Source organism: Chinchilla lanigera, unplaced genomic scaffold (assembly GCF_000276665.1).
Source record: "Chinchilla lanigera isolate Chin_1 unplaced genomic scaffold, ChiLan1.0 scaffold00032, whole genome shotgun sequence".
Lineage (NCBI taxonomy): Eukaryota > Metazoa > Chordata > Mammalia > Rodentia > Chinchillidae > Chinchilla > Chinchilla lanigera.
Genome location: NW_004955433.1, coordinates 17,528,306 through 17,543,944, shown reverse-complemented (window position 1 = coordinate 17,543,944; position 15,639 = coordinate 17,528,306). Strand labels below are relative to the sequence as shown.

The 15,639-nt window shown below is 38.1% G+C and overlaps 1 protein-coding gene across 1 annotated transcript in view; it reads left to right on the top strand.

Moving 5' to 3' along the window:
• The window catches only part of LOC102014278 (smad nuclear-interacting protein 1-like), a 22,852-nt gene extending 11,178 nt beyond the window's left edge, over window positions 1–11,674 (top strand). The window contains 5 exon segments of the mRNA XM_013516108.1: window positions 10,277–10,677; window positions 10,752–10,990; window positions 10,993–11,179; window positions 11,182–11,445; window positions 11,448–11,674. Coding sequence (XP_013371562.1) covers window positions 10,277–10,677; window positions 10,752–10,990; window positions 10,993–11,179; window positions 11,182–11,445; window positions 11,448–11,674 — 1,318 coding nt within the window.
• Window positions 11,675–15,639: the final 3,965 nt, after the last annotated feature.

Below are 15,639 nucleotides of genomic sequence, written 5' to 3'. Positions count from 1 at the left end.
AAAAAAAAAAAAAAAAAAAAAAAAAAAAAAGAAAAGAAAATTATATGTTCATCACCCTGGGTTGTGCATGTTGCAAGTGCTCAATAAAAGTTTTATTAAAAGTTTTTTATTAATGAAATGAAGATGGTGACAAATATAGTCACATTATGTTGTGATCAATATCATACTCTCTTAATCAGGGAAAAAAGGATGTATCTCCTTCATTAATCTCTACTGACCACTTTCAAACACACACATTGATAGACATAAATACACTTACAAACCAGGCTTGGATTTCTAACAAGATATTGATTCCTCACTCTTTGGGAAATTAAAAAATATTTCTAACCAGTCCAAATTCCTTAAACATTCCCATAATATTAATTAAATTTTAATATTCACAGGTGAGAGATAGTCACATGTTTATAAATTACTGGGTCTAATAGTTCTGCATTCATGTCTGCATGTTTCAATCTCATTCTCATTTATTTTGAAAAAATACATTAATGACAATTCTTTTGTTTTTTAACGTCAGGAAATTACTACACATAATTAACTTAATTGATTTCAATTGAATACAACTAATATTAAGAAATGTCTGTAAGCCATAATCAATGCTGTTGACTTACATATACCAATTGGAATAAGAAAAACATGGTCCTTTTTTCTTTGAGCAATCAGGCTGGAAGGAGATATTTTGTTAAGTATATTTTAATATACTTGTGTAATTATATTCATAATCATTGTGGCAAATGATTAGCACAGAAATAATAGCAAATAATGATTAGCACAGAAATTTAAGTACATGTAAAACAAGAACAACACACATACATTGGGACTGTCACTAAGGAAGTTTTTTTTTTATAAAGTCTCCATTGCAAGCTTATTCTTGTAAACCTGTTCTTTGAACAATATGTAGAAAAGAGAAAAAGAATGTTTATTTCTTTTGTTTAGACATTAAGACCATATATTCTCCTTGTGGGAAAATCAATCATAGATAAAATAGAGGTTTTTAAAAGTACTTTCATACTTAAAACAAATTATATTTGAGCTGTTACTCAGATAAATACTTACAGTAATATTTGCCTGCACACATATCACTAAGTTCAATTTACCTTTAATTGTATAATGCATATATAATATAGCCTAATGGAATGCAATCAGGTAAATCTTCAAAAACAAAGAATCTGATATCACTCATGCTCCTTTCTTGCAATTTTTAATTTAAATGAAGACCTTTGAATTTTGATGTCATTGCATATCAATGAAGAATTCCTGACATCTAGAAACAATAAAGTTTAACTTCTGTTATTTTTTGCTGTTCAACATTGAATATCTCATTTCTGAGTTTGAGTATACATAAGTCTTAAATCCTCTCAAGTACCTACATGAACCAAGTTCCTTGTGGGAGGAAAGTAAGTTCTGTCTGAATGCAACCCAACCCTCAACTTCTTACTAATTTCCCCTGAAATATTTTACCCTACATGCACATACAAGACTGCATGTTTGGGGCCAGGGATATAGTTCAGTAGCACAGTGCCTGCCTGGCAAGCACAATGTTGTAAGTTGGATTTCCAGTATTGGAAAAGAAAATATGCATGTTTGGACATATTACTGTGTCAAAAAAATTACAGCTTTTCAAATATACCATAACTTTTCACACTTCTGAAAGTTTGGACCTGAGTTTTCTGAGATTGGAATACAATTTCTATTCTTTCTCAGTGCAGAGACTTCAGATTCATATCCAGAATGTAGTTCACACTTTCTGTCCACCGTTAGCTGTCTTTTTACTCCACTACACTTATGTTTTGATTACATCCTCCTCTGTGCCAACTATGGGAGTTGTCCATTGCACCATTAAACTGTGTATCTGTATCAACTGTTCAAGGTGATAGTCAAGGGTGACAAGTCATCCTTCACCCCATCTGAAAGGTTCTGCAGTTGCACAAGTGATAAATATTCAATAATTTTATCTTAGAATTTATGTTTTCTGTCAGGAAGTTTGTCACACATGCCCCACAGTCTCTTGGAGAAGGGAGGGGTAGCAGACATTGCAAACTGGGCTGATATAGCCCCACAGCCTCCGGCAGGTAACTGGCCAGAAACATGCATGGTAGGAATCTCTCCAACTCCTACTCCAGTACATAGGACTTCTTGGAATACAGATTTCCAGATTGCGAGGAGGTTGCCTATCTGTTGTGGATTAGGCTAGCAAGCTCATAAGAAAGGGAGGTGCCTATTCAACTTTCTAGACTCATGCTTGGCTAGGCCACCAAGTAGGCCTAGCAGGTAGTAAGCAGCAGGCACAAACTTGGTGTGAGTGTGACAGTCTGTATTTTTTGTCATTGTCTCACAACACCTTCTGCTGATGCTCTCTGCTTTCCTCCAACCTCTCTGAGTCCGACTCACTTTCATTCTGCCCTGTTCACTGTAACCCCAAGCAGGAGTGATGCAGTAACAGTGCTCAATTTCAGCGATTCAGCACAAGGTCAAAATTCTTGGGTGTTTCCACTGAAAACTGTCATGCCATGATGCAAAAATCAATGGTAACATTCATGTTGATAGTTTAAAATTTTAGTTCTTTATTTGGAATGGCATTTGTTCACATACTGAAAAACAACCTCGGACGACAATGACAAAATACGGTGACACATGGAGAGTAAGAGACTGTGAGGGGAAAAGTCTCTGTGTGTACATTTCATGAAAATGTTTCCTGATTTTTCAACAAAAGGCCTCTGTGTGTTTTTATTTTACACTACTTCCTGCAAAAGATGCTGCTTGTTCTGAACACTGAGTTTCTTAATATCAGGGCTCATACTTCTTCTCATCTCGCTATTCTTTACCTAGCATAATATCTGATATTTACCAGGTATTCGATAAATATTTTGGGATATTTACATGGATTTAGCTTATGTTTGGATGATATATATTGGTATAATGCCTGAGTAGTTACGTGTTTATGTTTCTACATTTGTACAGTATAAATTAGTAAAAAATATACTGAAATATGCATCTTAAAATAGATATAAAATATTCACAAAATTTATTTTCAAACATTTCTGTTTTTTAGCTGTCATTCTTATTGAGAGAATATGGTTTTAGTCCTTTTAAATTTAAAAGATCATTAATCCAAATGCTAATTTAATCAATACTATATTAAGTGAACTGTAAAAAGTAAATTAATACCAGATAAGCAGATTCACTCTCAGAGTGTTCCTCAGGTCAGCAAATTTCTATGAGAAATGGGTTCTGTTTACACAAAACAGTACTCATTTATGAAAATCTTGGACTGACTTTTCCTGGTTGTTTATACTTTGATTCACTGTGAAAGCTGAAATGAATATGAATATTACAAGTTTTAGTTTGTCTCTTTTTCAAGTGCTTATCATTTTAACACCTGTGGCTAAATGCTGTCAGAAAAGAATTTGGTATAAGCAGATCTCCTTTAATATGAATTTTTCCAGAACATTAGTTTCTAAGTAGCTTATTTTTTCTGCTAGCAATGCTTGAATTTATTTAAAAGTGGGAAATATGCTTAATGATGCATGTGTAGAGACATACAACATAAACAGACTCACATACATAGTTACTTACACATAAGTGTACATGCAATTACAACCAATCACAGATACATAAATGTATCACATATGAATACAGAGACACACAGATGTCTTCCCAGCTACACCGGCAAACAAATACAGTAACAGACACACAGAAATATAGGGGTACACACATGAAGATGCCTACACACATGAAGATTCCAACACACACAGACATATACAGATGTAAATATACTGACATAAACTCACATACAAAGCTCCATTTGCAGTTTTATATCCATGTGCACACATGTAGCTCATACACATAAAACACATACACAAATATGGAAGAACATATACAATTCTCACAGATACACACAAACATACGTAGATATAAACTCATGCATAGACACACAGATATTTATATATGTGTGTGTGTGTGTGTGTGTGTATATATATATATATACATATGCACCCTTTCAATCATTTGCCTTTTAGTTGAATAGAAATGTTTGAATTCAAAGAGAAAAACTAGATGTGATATTTCAGTAAAAGTGTGATATGAAAAAGGAAAAAAATAGAATCATGATTTATACTCAATAGCTATTATACTTTCCTTTTGATAATTAAGTAACCTTACTTTAGTATTCAATAAATATTTTCTGAGCACCCTGAGACAGGAATTCACATGAAGCATACATCATATTGACATGGATGAGTATACAATTCTTCCTTTCATTTTCTTAATACATTGCAAATTTATTGCAGAATTGCAAACACACTATTATGTGTCATAAGAGATTAGAGAGGACTCTAGTAACTACGGAAAGCAGAATTTGCCCTTTAATTCCTTCTGCCTCCATCTTCCCACTGTGTTGTTCTTTGCCTCAAATCAGAAAACCTAACTTGAGAGACTATAAAATACTTCGTGCCCACCTCTCTGTCCTCTTTCTATGTTCCTGCTTATCTTTGACATTTAAATTGTTGCATGAAAACCTTTTTCATGTGTGTTTGTGTGTATTTCTTTTTATTTTGTTATGTTTTGTTTTCCAGATAAATGTAATATTCAAGAGGACGGTGACCAAAAAATGTATTAATTCATGTCTAAATCACAATTTAATGCTAAATAACAATATGCTCATTACTAACAGTCCTCCTATGAAGAGTATGGATTAAAAAGTAAAGCAAAAAAGGAACTTGTCATCTTCTCACCACCTTTTCCCTCTGCTGTGTGGAGCACAGAATCTGAATTCAGGAAGATCAAATGACACTGGCGATTTATAGAAGGCTGCAACGCATGTGCTGTATTTTCTGATACTCAACTTTGTAAACTCTGATTAATTCTCTAACCACCAAACTGTATAAGCACACAAAGCTTCACTTATAACCTTGGATTAATAATTAACGCTCTAATGCAGTTGCTATGATGATTCATTCCTCTGGAAATACATATGAAATCAAGTAAGATCTCTTACATAAAAACTTCCAAAAAAGTTTAGCATTTGAATTTCTAAACCCAGTTTTTGTACTTAATAAAATAGCATTTCTCTGAGTTAGCCTGCGGTTTACAATCCTCTTTAGCTATCAACCCTCAATTTTGTGTAGAAAATCTAGGAGCAAAGGTACTTACATTCCCTCTTTTTCTTTAGAAGAAATTTTGAAAAAAGTTTAGTTACACAGAAGAAACGTCCTAGTCCGGTTTTCAGTAATAATAAGAGTCCTATTCAATAGCTATTAAGTGTTAACCTGACAGACACTTCTGTTACTTTCTGGAACTGTCATGATTACTAAATAGGAAAAGATAAATGTATTATCATGCTAGCTTAACAGCTTGGAAAACTGAAGACCAAAAAAACTGTCTGTTGCTGTCTTCTACCTCCTCATCCAGGCTAATATTCTCTCACATAATTTATCCCCAATGTTGGCTCCTTTTCATAGTCACACACAGATACTCATATACTGTATTCACCTGTCATCCTGACCTACTTACTGTATTCAGAGTACATGTGAGAGAACTGCAAATGACTCTTTGCTCTGTTCAAAGACTCCTGCCACCTGAAATCCCCCACTAATTCTTGAAATCTTAGCTGACATTCTTAAAATGTTTCCACTACAGTGACCATCTCTCTGACATGCGTGAGCAAGTTTTCATATTTACCTCAATGATTGTTACCATTGCCCAAAGCCCTTTTCTGGTGTTAATTGTTCATTGTCATTGCTGTCCTCCACAGAATAATAGCTTCCTGGCCTCCAGGTTGGTATATCAAATGGGCTTAATGTGTATATTCAATAAACCAATTGCACACTCATGAGTATAACTCATAGTTTTGCAATACATTCTTCATAGTTTATTTTTATTTGGATCAGAGCTGTTTTGATATCTCATTCTTAGGTTGATTTCTTCCTTTCTGAATCTTTCCCTCTAGTAAAGGGACCTGCTAAAGAAAGGTAGCTTCTCTGATCTCATCATAATTCTCCCCCTGTCAGAGGAGCTAGTGATGAGGTCTTGGATCACATGTAATGTTACTGACCTTTACTGACTCTTCTGAACTTCTGCAGCAATTGTCTATAGAACTAAAGCAACTCAAAGTAGAATTATTTTCAGTTAATTCCAACATACACCTGGAAGAGTCATCAGTACTATTTATTATTTTCTTTCTTCCTAAATAATTATTTTTTATTTTAAAAAGAGTGAAAAAACAGTAGCAAAATAATAACAACATAGACAAAAGCAAAACAAAACAAAAACAATAAAGATGATGCAGGGTTTCAAAACAAAATGATAGGAATTAACAGTGATTGTTATATTACATATGGTTATCTTCAACAAAATTGCTCAGATTACCAGATGTAAGAATGCAAGACTGGTCAAACCATTAGAGAGAATAAAAAATAATTTTAAAAACCATTAGAAATGATACAGAGCTTCCACTGAACAAGATGGTAAAAGTTTACCAGGGGTTATTACATTGCATATTGTTGTCTTCAAATTAGTTGTTCAGATTACCAGTTATAAGCATGTCTAATGGTTCATCAGGAGGAACAGTTAATGCTTAATTTTTTTTGACCAATTTTGCAATGTTCCTAAATAATTATCACTTACATAAACAAATTGTTTAGTGCATAAATAAATACAGTTATTAAAATATTAAAATGGTATGTTTTTCTCTTCTTGTTCAAGTAGTTGTAAATCTTAAACTATAGTTTCACATTTAATCTATTTCTGTTTTATTTGGAGACAGAAATTAAAGTCTTGAATAAGCTCATCATTGTTTCTCCCTCAGTATTGACCTCTTGATAACTTCATATTCAGGAAAATCAGTCCCTAGCAGGGCAGCCTTATGACTCAATTCAGGCACTAACTCTCCCTTCTGCTGTGCAGATTAGTTCAGATGATTGGCATGAGGCCTCACCCAGGACAATCAGGTCCTGTAGTAGCAGAATAGAAAATGGTTAAACTCAGTAGAGAAGATATTACCAATATTTCTTTTGAAAAGAGGTTAACTGTAAAAATTTGGAAAGAATGAGAGGAGAAAAAGAGGACAGAAACAAGAGAATGACTAAGCTACTGTTGCACCATGCCTGATGCACCATTTTTGCCCTTTCCTGGGTAATGAGATCTGTGCACCAGAAACACTGACAGCACTGGGGATTCTTTTGCAAAAGCAGAATTTCAGTTTCTACTCTAAAACTATGGAATCAAACCTGCATTTAAAAGAAAATCCCCGAGTGCTTCATCTAAACATGGAAACCAAAAAACTTTCATAGAGCTGCATTCTTTAACCATACCCCGTGTTAAAACTACTGTCCTTTCCAAACTTTCACAACCCTTCTCACCACAGGGCCTTTGCAAATGCTATTTTCAGTACTAGGAAGACTCTTTTCTCCTCTTCTTCACCAAGTTCACTTAATGTTAAACTTTAGATCTCAGTTCAAATGTCTTTTTCTAATGAGTATCTTTATAAATTAAAGCTCTTATTACGTACTTATTTGTGAACGCTTTTTAATAATCATAGTGCATATTAAATTTTTTTTGTTTGTTTGTAACCAATGAATGTCTACTACCTCCACTGGCAAATACTGTATTTTTAACATATATTTCTTGAATGAGAAATACCTGAGTGAATGATGTAAAAAGTCTTACAGATAAATAAAATGAAACTCAGTATCTTATTTCTCTATTATTTTGAAAGATAGTTTTACTGAGTACATCAATCTGGGTTACAGGTTATTTTCTTTTCTTTTTTTTTTTTTTTTGGTTTTTCTCTGGTACCGGGAACCGAACTCATGACCTTGCGCTTGCCAGGCAGGCGCTTTTGCCGCTGAACTAAATCCTCAGCCCCGGTTACAGGTTATTTTCATTCAGAATGACTACCTAAATATCACCTAAAGAGTTAGAAATCTGTGTACAGAAATTCTATTTTTTTTAGTGCTGACTTTGTATCTAGCTACACTACTGAATCTGCTCATTAAACCTGAAAGTCTTTGGTGGAGGTTTTGGAGTTCTCTATGTAAAAATCATGTCATCTGAAATGCTAATAATTTAACTTCTTCCTTTCCTATCTCTATTTCTTTTTTCTTCTTTCTCTTGTCTAATCTAGATTTATGAAGCAAGCCCTTAGTTTTGATTGTCACCTTTTTTTTTTTTAACCTGAGAGATTATTTCTCATCTGATTTTCACTAAAGACTCATCCATTTGGTCTTTTATTTGTTTGTTTGTATTGTTTTTTACTTCTGCTGCTAGCATCAGAAAATTCAAGTGGGTTGTTTCTCAAATTTTCTATCTCATTATCTCCTGGACTTTTCCTGGGTTAGTTGGTGGACTAGGGTTACATTTTGTTTCTACAACTTGTCATTTTCTATTTTCTTAAATTTTAATTTTGCTTTCTATTTTGATGCTTATTAATTACTTATGGTAAGTTGTTTTTTCATGACTATCCAGACTTCCTTAGGAAATGCCTCTTCTTCACTGATGTCTTCTAGCTATAGCTGGATCTTGGCCTTTGTAGCTTTTCCAGGGTATTACTTTCTCAATTTGTTAGGGATGAGAAGTTACTATCCATTTGTTTCAGGACCCAGACCTTTAGTACTAGGTGATGATTATGCCATCAGGTAATCACAGTGTGGTCATACAAGGGAGAACAACTGATTACAAAACATATGACAAGAAGGCTAAAGTAGTGCATTTCCCAATAACAATAGCATCATGTACAGCCTACAACCTGACAAACTGCAGTAACTATTAATTTGTTACCTTTAACCACAAGAGGAAGATTTATAATTATATAACCATATCTAACGTAAGTCAGAAATTATATGGTGTGAGTTTCCCCTTAGTACAGTGATTTTATCTACTGGTGGAAAATTTAAGAGGGATAGGGCAAAAATTAGAGGTAAATTAAAAGAAATATAGTGGAAACAAAGCAGAAGGACACAAAATGATCACCCAAGTTTTGGGAAACTGGAGAAGAGGGCAGGAGAGTAAGAGAAAGAAAACGGTTATTAAGCCAAACCAGAAACAACTAGAGACAATGTTCACCCACAAGAAAATATCTAAAAAATTCCACAAATAGAATTGAGGGAAGACAGACAAAAAGATGAAAAAATAAAACTCACTGAGAGAAAAACTAGGGAAACCACACCTTTCCCAATAGCATCAAAAATGTACTTAGGAATCAATTTAACACAGGAAGTAAAAGTATTTTACATTGAAAACGACAGTACTCTGAAAAAGGAGATGGCAGAGGATATCAGAAAATGAAAAGATATTCTAATGGTTGATACATTGTGTCAATTTGAGAAGTTTAGAAGCTCAGCTGATTAACTAAGCAGTTCTACATCCTAGGGTGCACAGGACACGCCCTTACTGCTCTAGGATGTTGTCGGTTGTGTGAACTTGAGAAGTTTAGGAGGTTTAACTAAGTGACTCAGCAGGTGGCCAGGTGCCTCACTTTGTGAATACCCTGAGCCTGAGCAAGAGGAGGGCTGGGAGACAGTGTAACTGCTGCATCCACTAGGGGGCAGGTAGCCTGCATACAATATAAGGGAGGAAAAAAGCTTGCTCCCCTATTCCTTTTTTCTCTTGTTGCTTTTGCTGTCTTCTGCCACCTTGAACTGTTGGGCCTGTGCCATGCCACCCTGCCTTGGAGCCAGCTAATTATGGACTGAAACCTCTACAAACTGTAAGTTAAATAAACCTTTTCCTTCCTTTCCTTTCGGTGTCAGGTACGTTTTTCTCATCAACAAGGTAAAAGTAACGAAGACAGATATCCCTGGCTTGTAAATAGGAAGAATCAACATAGTAAAAATGGCCATAATCCCAAAATTGTTACACAGATTTAATACCATTTTGATCAAAATACCAATAGCATACCTCACAGCATTAGAGAAAATAATCCTAAAATTTACTTGGAACCAGAAGATACCTCGGTGACAAAGGCAAAGCAGGAAGCATTACAATCCCTGACTAAATTATACTACCAAGCTACTATGATAAAAACAGCATGATACTGGCAATAAAAAAGACATATAGATCAATGGAATGGATTAGAAGATTCAGTGAAAACTTCAAACACACTCAAATACCTTCTTTTTGACAAAGGGTGCAAACACTTTTCACTGAAAGAAAGATAGCTTCTTTATTAAATAGTGCTGGAAAACTGGCTTTTCACAAGCCAAAAACTAAAACCACACCCATGTCTCTCACTATGAACTAAACCAAAATCAAAATGGATCAAAGATTTAAATATTAAAAACAGAAACACCGGGTCTGAGCCCAGAGAGAATCTTGAATTCTGGGAAGGCTTTGATTCCCCAGTGATTCCTGAACAACCCCAAGAAAGTGCTGGAGGACAGCGCCAAGGACTGGAAACGGGAGATGGAGGTGCTGCCAGAGCCACTGAAGGACCTGAAGAAGCAGCAGGCACAGGTGGACTGGGGAGCCATGGTGCGGCAGCACGGGCTGTCCCGGGTTCACCCCAGTGGCGGCAGCAGGAGGAGGATGAGGCTGCAACTGCGCCCCCGGCCCTGTGGGCCCAGCCCACGGCCATCCTGTGTGAGGCCCCGAAGGCCAAGAGGAGGGCGGAGGGCGTGGGCAGCAGGTCGCAGCTCTCTAGCTCGGTGGTGCTGAAGAAGAGAAAGGCAGAAGTGAAGGCCACTGGCACCAGGTGGGGCCCGGCTCCTCAATCTTGGGGAGCCTGCGACAGAAAAGAGGCCGCTGACCCCCGCCCGCAGCCTCCTGGCGCCTCCTGCCTGAGCCAGCCGGGAGCCTACGGGCAGTGGGCAAGCAGGAGCGTCTCAGCCCGGAACGTGAGGACCACTTCTCCAGAGGCCTGGAGGATGGGCAGCACGGTGAACCATCCTGTCAGGAAGCCAGAAGGGCTAGGCACAGGGACCCAGACAGACACCGGGGCCCTTCCCGCCCAAGGAGAAGTTCTGCTGACAGGCCTGGGAGCGGGTCGCTTAGGGAGGGCGGCGAGACAGCCGGAGCCTGCAGGCTCGGGAAGTAGGGTGTGAGTGCTACAAGGCCAGGCGCCCAGGCCGACAGAAGAGCGAAGGCCTCCGACACGGGCACAGTGGTCGGGAGGCCCTGCCTGTGCCTGGTGGCAACAGGAAAGACCAGGACGGGCCTGTGGAAGGAAAACCGAGCTTGGAACTCTCCGGGCCCTTCTTCGGGACACAAACACCTTTCAGGGTGTAGTCATTCGAGACAGGGAGACCCCAGAAGCGCGCATCCCCCAAACACAGTGGCGGCTCTATCCCTTTAAAGAGGACGAGCTGCTCTCCTTCCTGTACATCCATCTCTAGAGTGCTTACCTTTTGGGGCGACGCTGCGGGATCGCGGACACTCCCATGGATCATCCATTCTGTTCCAAGCAGCACGTGGTCCTTCAGTACGGGCTGGTGGAATACTCTCGTGCTGATGACACTGAAGGGTGAAGCCCTGTATCATGGACTTGGGCTCAGGCAACGGGACTTTCTTGAACAACAAGCGTATTGAGCCACAGAGATACTACGAACTCAGAGAAAAGGATGTCCTTCAGTTTGGGTTCAGCACCAGAGGGTACGTCCTACTGCACGAGTCATCACATACCCCCGAACGAGACAGGAAGGAAGACATGGATGAGCACGAGCAGAGCGTAGTTTCTCACAGCTAGCAGACTCAGAACCCGAGCTAGTGAGATACGCTTGCTGTCTTGAAGCACCGCCCGTCATCTTGGACTCAGGGAGCAACCTGTGCTGCGCTGCCTCCCGCCTCTGAGTGCCCGAAGTCGTCCTTCTGTTGCCAACCAGCTGATGTTACTGTGCGAGGACACCGACTTTGGTCTCCTTGCACTTGTTCTGGGGCTCATCCGCCCCGGGGCTGTGGATGTTTGTTTCCAGAGCTGCTCCTGAGCAAACGAAACCCTTGCTTCAGGGGAAACTGTGGCTTGTTCTCTTTGCACAGTTACTTTCTTGATGGAGCTAGAGAGTTGTGTGGACCAAGAGTTTTTGTTTTGGGGGTGCAAAGCCCTGAGCAGAGAATCTTACTGAGCTCTGGTGCTCACAAGAACAGCTTCTAGCTTGACCAAAGCCTCAAGCCGCTTGAGCTCCTCAGTCGGAAAGTGGAGTTTGCACTGAGCGTTTGGTTTTCCTGCGGTTGCTCTTGGGGCTACTGAGGGGCCTCCTTACTGACTGTTCAGCTGTATAGCACCTCCTGAAGCACAGCACTATAGAGGAAGATCAGGCCTAATAACAAAGAGTCCTGGCCTACTATCCTGAGAGGCTGAAAGGGGCTGTGGATCTGCATCCTATGAGAACATTTCTGAGTGCTGCGTGGAACCTGTCGGTCACAATTTCTGTCATCTTGTCTTCAGTTTTACAGTCAAATGGTTTTTTTTTTTTTTTTCTCTTGAAAAATACACTGTCAGCAGGGCGTTGGGGTGCGTGCCTGGAATCCCAGCCCTCAGGAGGCTGAGGCCGGAGGATTGTTGCAAGTTCGAGGCCAGCCTGGGCTACAAAGTGAGCTCAAGGTCAGCCTGAACTACATAGAAAGACCCTGTCTCAAAAAGACAAAAAAAGAAGAATACACTGTCACTTAAAAAAAAAAAAAGACAGAAACACTAAATCTTCTGGAAGAGAGGATAGGTACAACTCTTGAAGAGTTGGTATAGGCAAAGTCTTTATGAGCAAAAGTTTGACCACACAGGAATTATCACAAAGAACCACTGGAATCTCACCTTATTAAAGAGGGTTTCCACAGCAAGAGAAGCCATTATCAGAGTGGTGAAACAATCCACAGCATTGTCTTTAAAGTTGGAACTCTTTACTCAGCACAACAGTACAGGGGAGGCTCATGGAAATTTAAGGCAAATTCAATCCAGTATACTTTGGCATAAAAGTAGAGACCAATAGATAAAACATTTTAAATCTTTCTTTAACCACCAGCCGTGAATTGTTCTTAGGCATTCCTACACTTTCAATAACCATAAGCAATATCCTAGAGTTTTTCCTTGCCCATCTTAGACTCCTGTTTCCTGAACTCTTTTATTATGGTCCCAAATTTAGAATTGCTGTTCTACATCATAAAAATGGTTCTGTGCTATATATCTTTCAAACTTGGATGTCACAGCCCTAATATTGTACTCAACAGCTTCCTGTAGGCATAACTAAATTTCTGTCATTGTTTTTCAAATAGTCACTTAGCTTGTAACTCATGTATACGAAGTAACTATATTTAATGTGTATTATTATATATTTACCATAATGTGAGTGCTTCTATGGAGACGTGGATTACCTCTGGATGCTTTAAATACAAGCTCAAAAGACCCAACCTGACACAGTATCCTCTTTATTGCAAGGCTACTACTTCTTACTGTGTCTTCCATCTGTGTAAGACACACCATTGCTTTCTAACTTCAGTCAAGCCATCAAATTGACCTATATTCTGTCATGGCACCATTTGTTTATTTCTGCTCTTATACTTACAGAAAAAAAAATCACAGTGTTCTGATCTGCTTATAACTTCCAACAAATACTCAATATTTTAATGGAAGCAATGTTCTTAATTCATCTTTCTAACCCTAATATCTATCACTGTCTTCCATTCAGAGGTACTCAGTAAATTTTGAACTCATTGGTTCATTTGATGAATGCAAAACAAGCTTAACATGTCATTTTTTCTCAAATGGAACTCAAAATAGGATTAATTTTGTCATCCCTCAGAAATGAAGCCCATTTCTAATATGCCGTCAGTGAAGGAGAAGATGAAAGAAAATTTGCAAATTACAATAACTTGACAGCTGCTCACTAAACAATACCACATTAATTTTCAGCATGGTTCACATGGCTGAATGGAAGATCCCTTAATCCCAGGTCCCATTTTATTTTTGCCTCATTGTCTCTGTCCCCTCTTTGTATCATTTGCAGAAATCACCAGTGGCTGTGTACTCTCTTACACCTTATTATTGCCAGAAAAGTCATAGACTAGGTTAATGCATATCTGCTTCCCAGAGGTATGTGAAAATGGATTTAAGTTCTTTATATTCGATGATTGACTTTGAGAAATCCCCTCTTTATCAGGTACCAGCAGAGACATTGAAACTTTCAGGAGTGACAGTAAACTCACCACATATGCTTGAGTTCTACAGACATAATAACTTTTAAAAGGATTGAGATTAACTCAGCCATTTATGAGTAGGCATAATCAGATGACCCTGTGTGCTGGGGCCAATGAAACAGTGTGGCAGAGCTTTAAATTATTAGTTCCCAAAGATCTGTGTTTGAGCAACTTTTCTGAACAAATTCTGTAAGCTTTAGTCATGTCACTGTTATTCTTTTGTTCTTGGCTTACTGTTTCCCACAAATGATTACCTTCAAAGAAAAGGGTTGGAAGAGTCTTTCTCTAAGAGTCTCTTTGCTTTTCAAAAAGACCAAACTGTGTTATCCTATTTTTGAAAGCCTAATCACCTGCTCAGGGGAACTAAAGATATCGTTCAAACAGAGCATATGAGTGGCACAAAATACAGCCTGTTTAGAGAAGAAGAAAGGTAATTGCAATTGAACTAGCATTTTGGAGAGTAAAGTGCTGTTTTTATGCCTATTGCAATCTTATAATAAATAAACTGATCAAAACAATCCATGTTTTGCCGTGTAAAGCTATTCTTATTTATTTACCCTGACTTTCTGGCAAAATACTCATAGGCATTTAAAACAATTGCCTACAGAGCCAGTCAGAAATGCTGACCCAAGAAGTGATTGTATGGGCTAGGAAATTATGAGTCAAATGAACACTAATAATTACACTCATCAGATAAGCCAAGTAGCATGTCAGGTCTTCAGGAAGGCTTTCTCCCAGAGGTGGATTAAGTATGAGCACACAGTAGACTTGAAGCAGTATATCATGATGTGAAGGAGAAAACAGGGCAGACCCAGGCATGCTCCTTTTCAGGCTTTTCTCTGGGGTGCTTTGATTTTCTTAATCCTATTGGAATTGCTCATGGATTGGAGCTAAAATTGAGGAAGGATAAAGTAAACTTTTAATTGTTATCCCTTCAGGTTTTACAAAAAGCAAGATAAGATTGAGTCAGGAAGGACCAAAGTGTGAATACTCCTCTGAGAAACAGCAACAAAAAATTAAAAAGATAAAATGTGACCAGTACACTCTTATGCATGTATGCACTACCTGATAAAAACTGTAGCTTGTGACTTGTTTTTCACTTATTCACATGGGCATATATGTACTATTAAATGTAGTATATGGAAATTACTTGTCTGTGGTACACAAAATTTTTTTATGTGTATTGTGTGTATGGTGTGTGTGTGTGTGTATCTGTGTGTGTGTATAATTTTAGGAGGCTCCAAAATGACAGCCTATAAGGAATAAGATGTGCATTTGCTTGTTTGCCTTAATGGCTCAGGATCTGACCCCAGCCTACAGCAGCCTTCCTAGTTCCAGCCATTATTCAACCACATGCAGCCCTGCATCTGAGCCTGTGAGTCATACGGACTCACTAGAGCCAGGAGGAAACAGTTTTACTCCCAAGTATGTATTTGTGCTTCTCCTTGTGGTTTACTTACTCAGAAGGTAGCTCCCCTTAAATATCTAACAGAGTTATACTCATCCTCTGTGAACAAAATATAG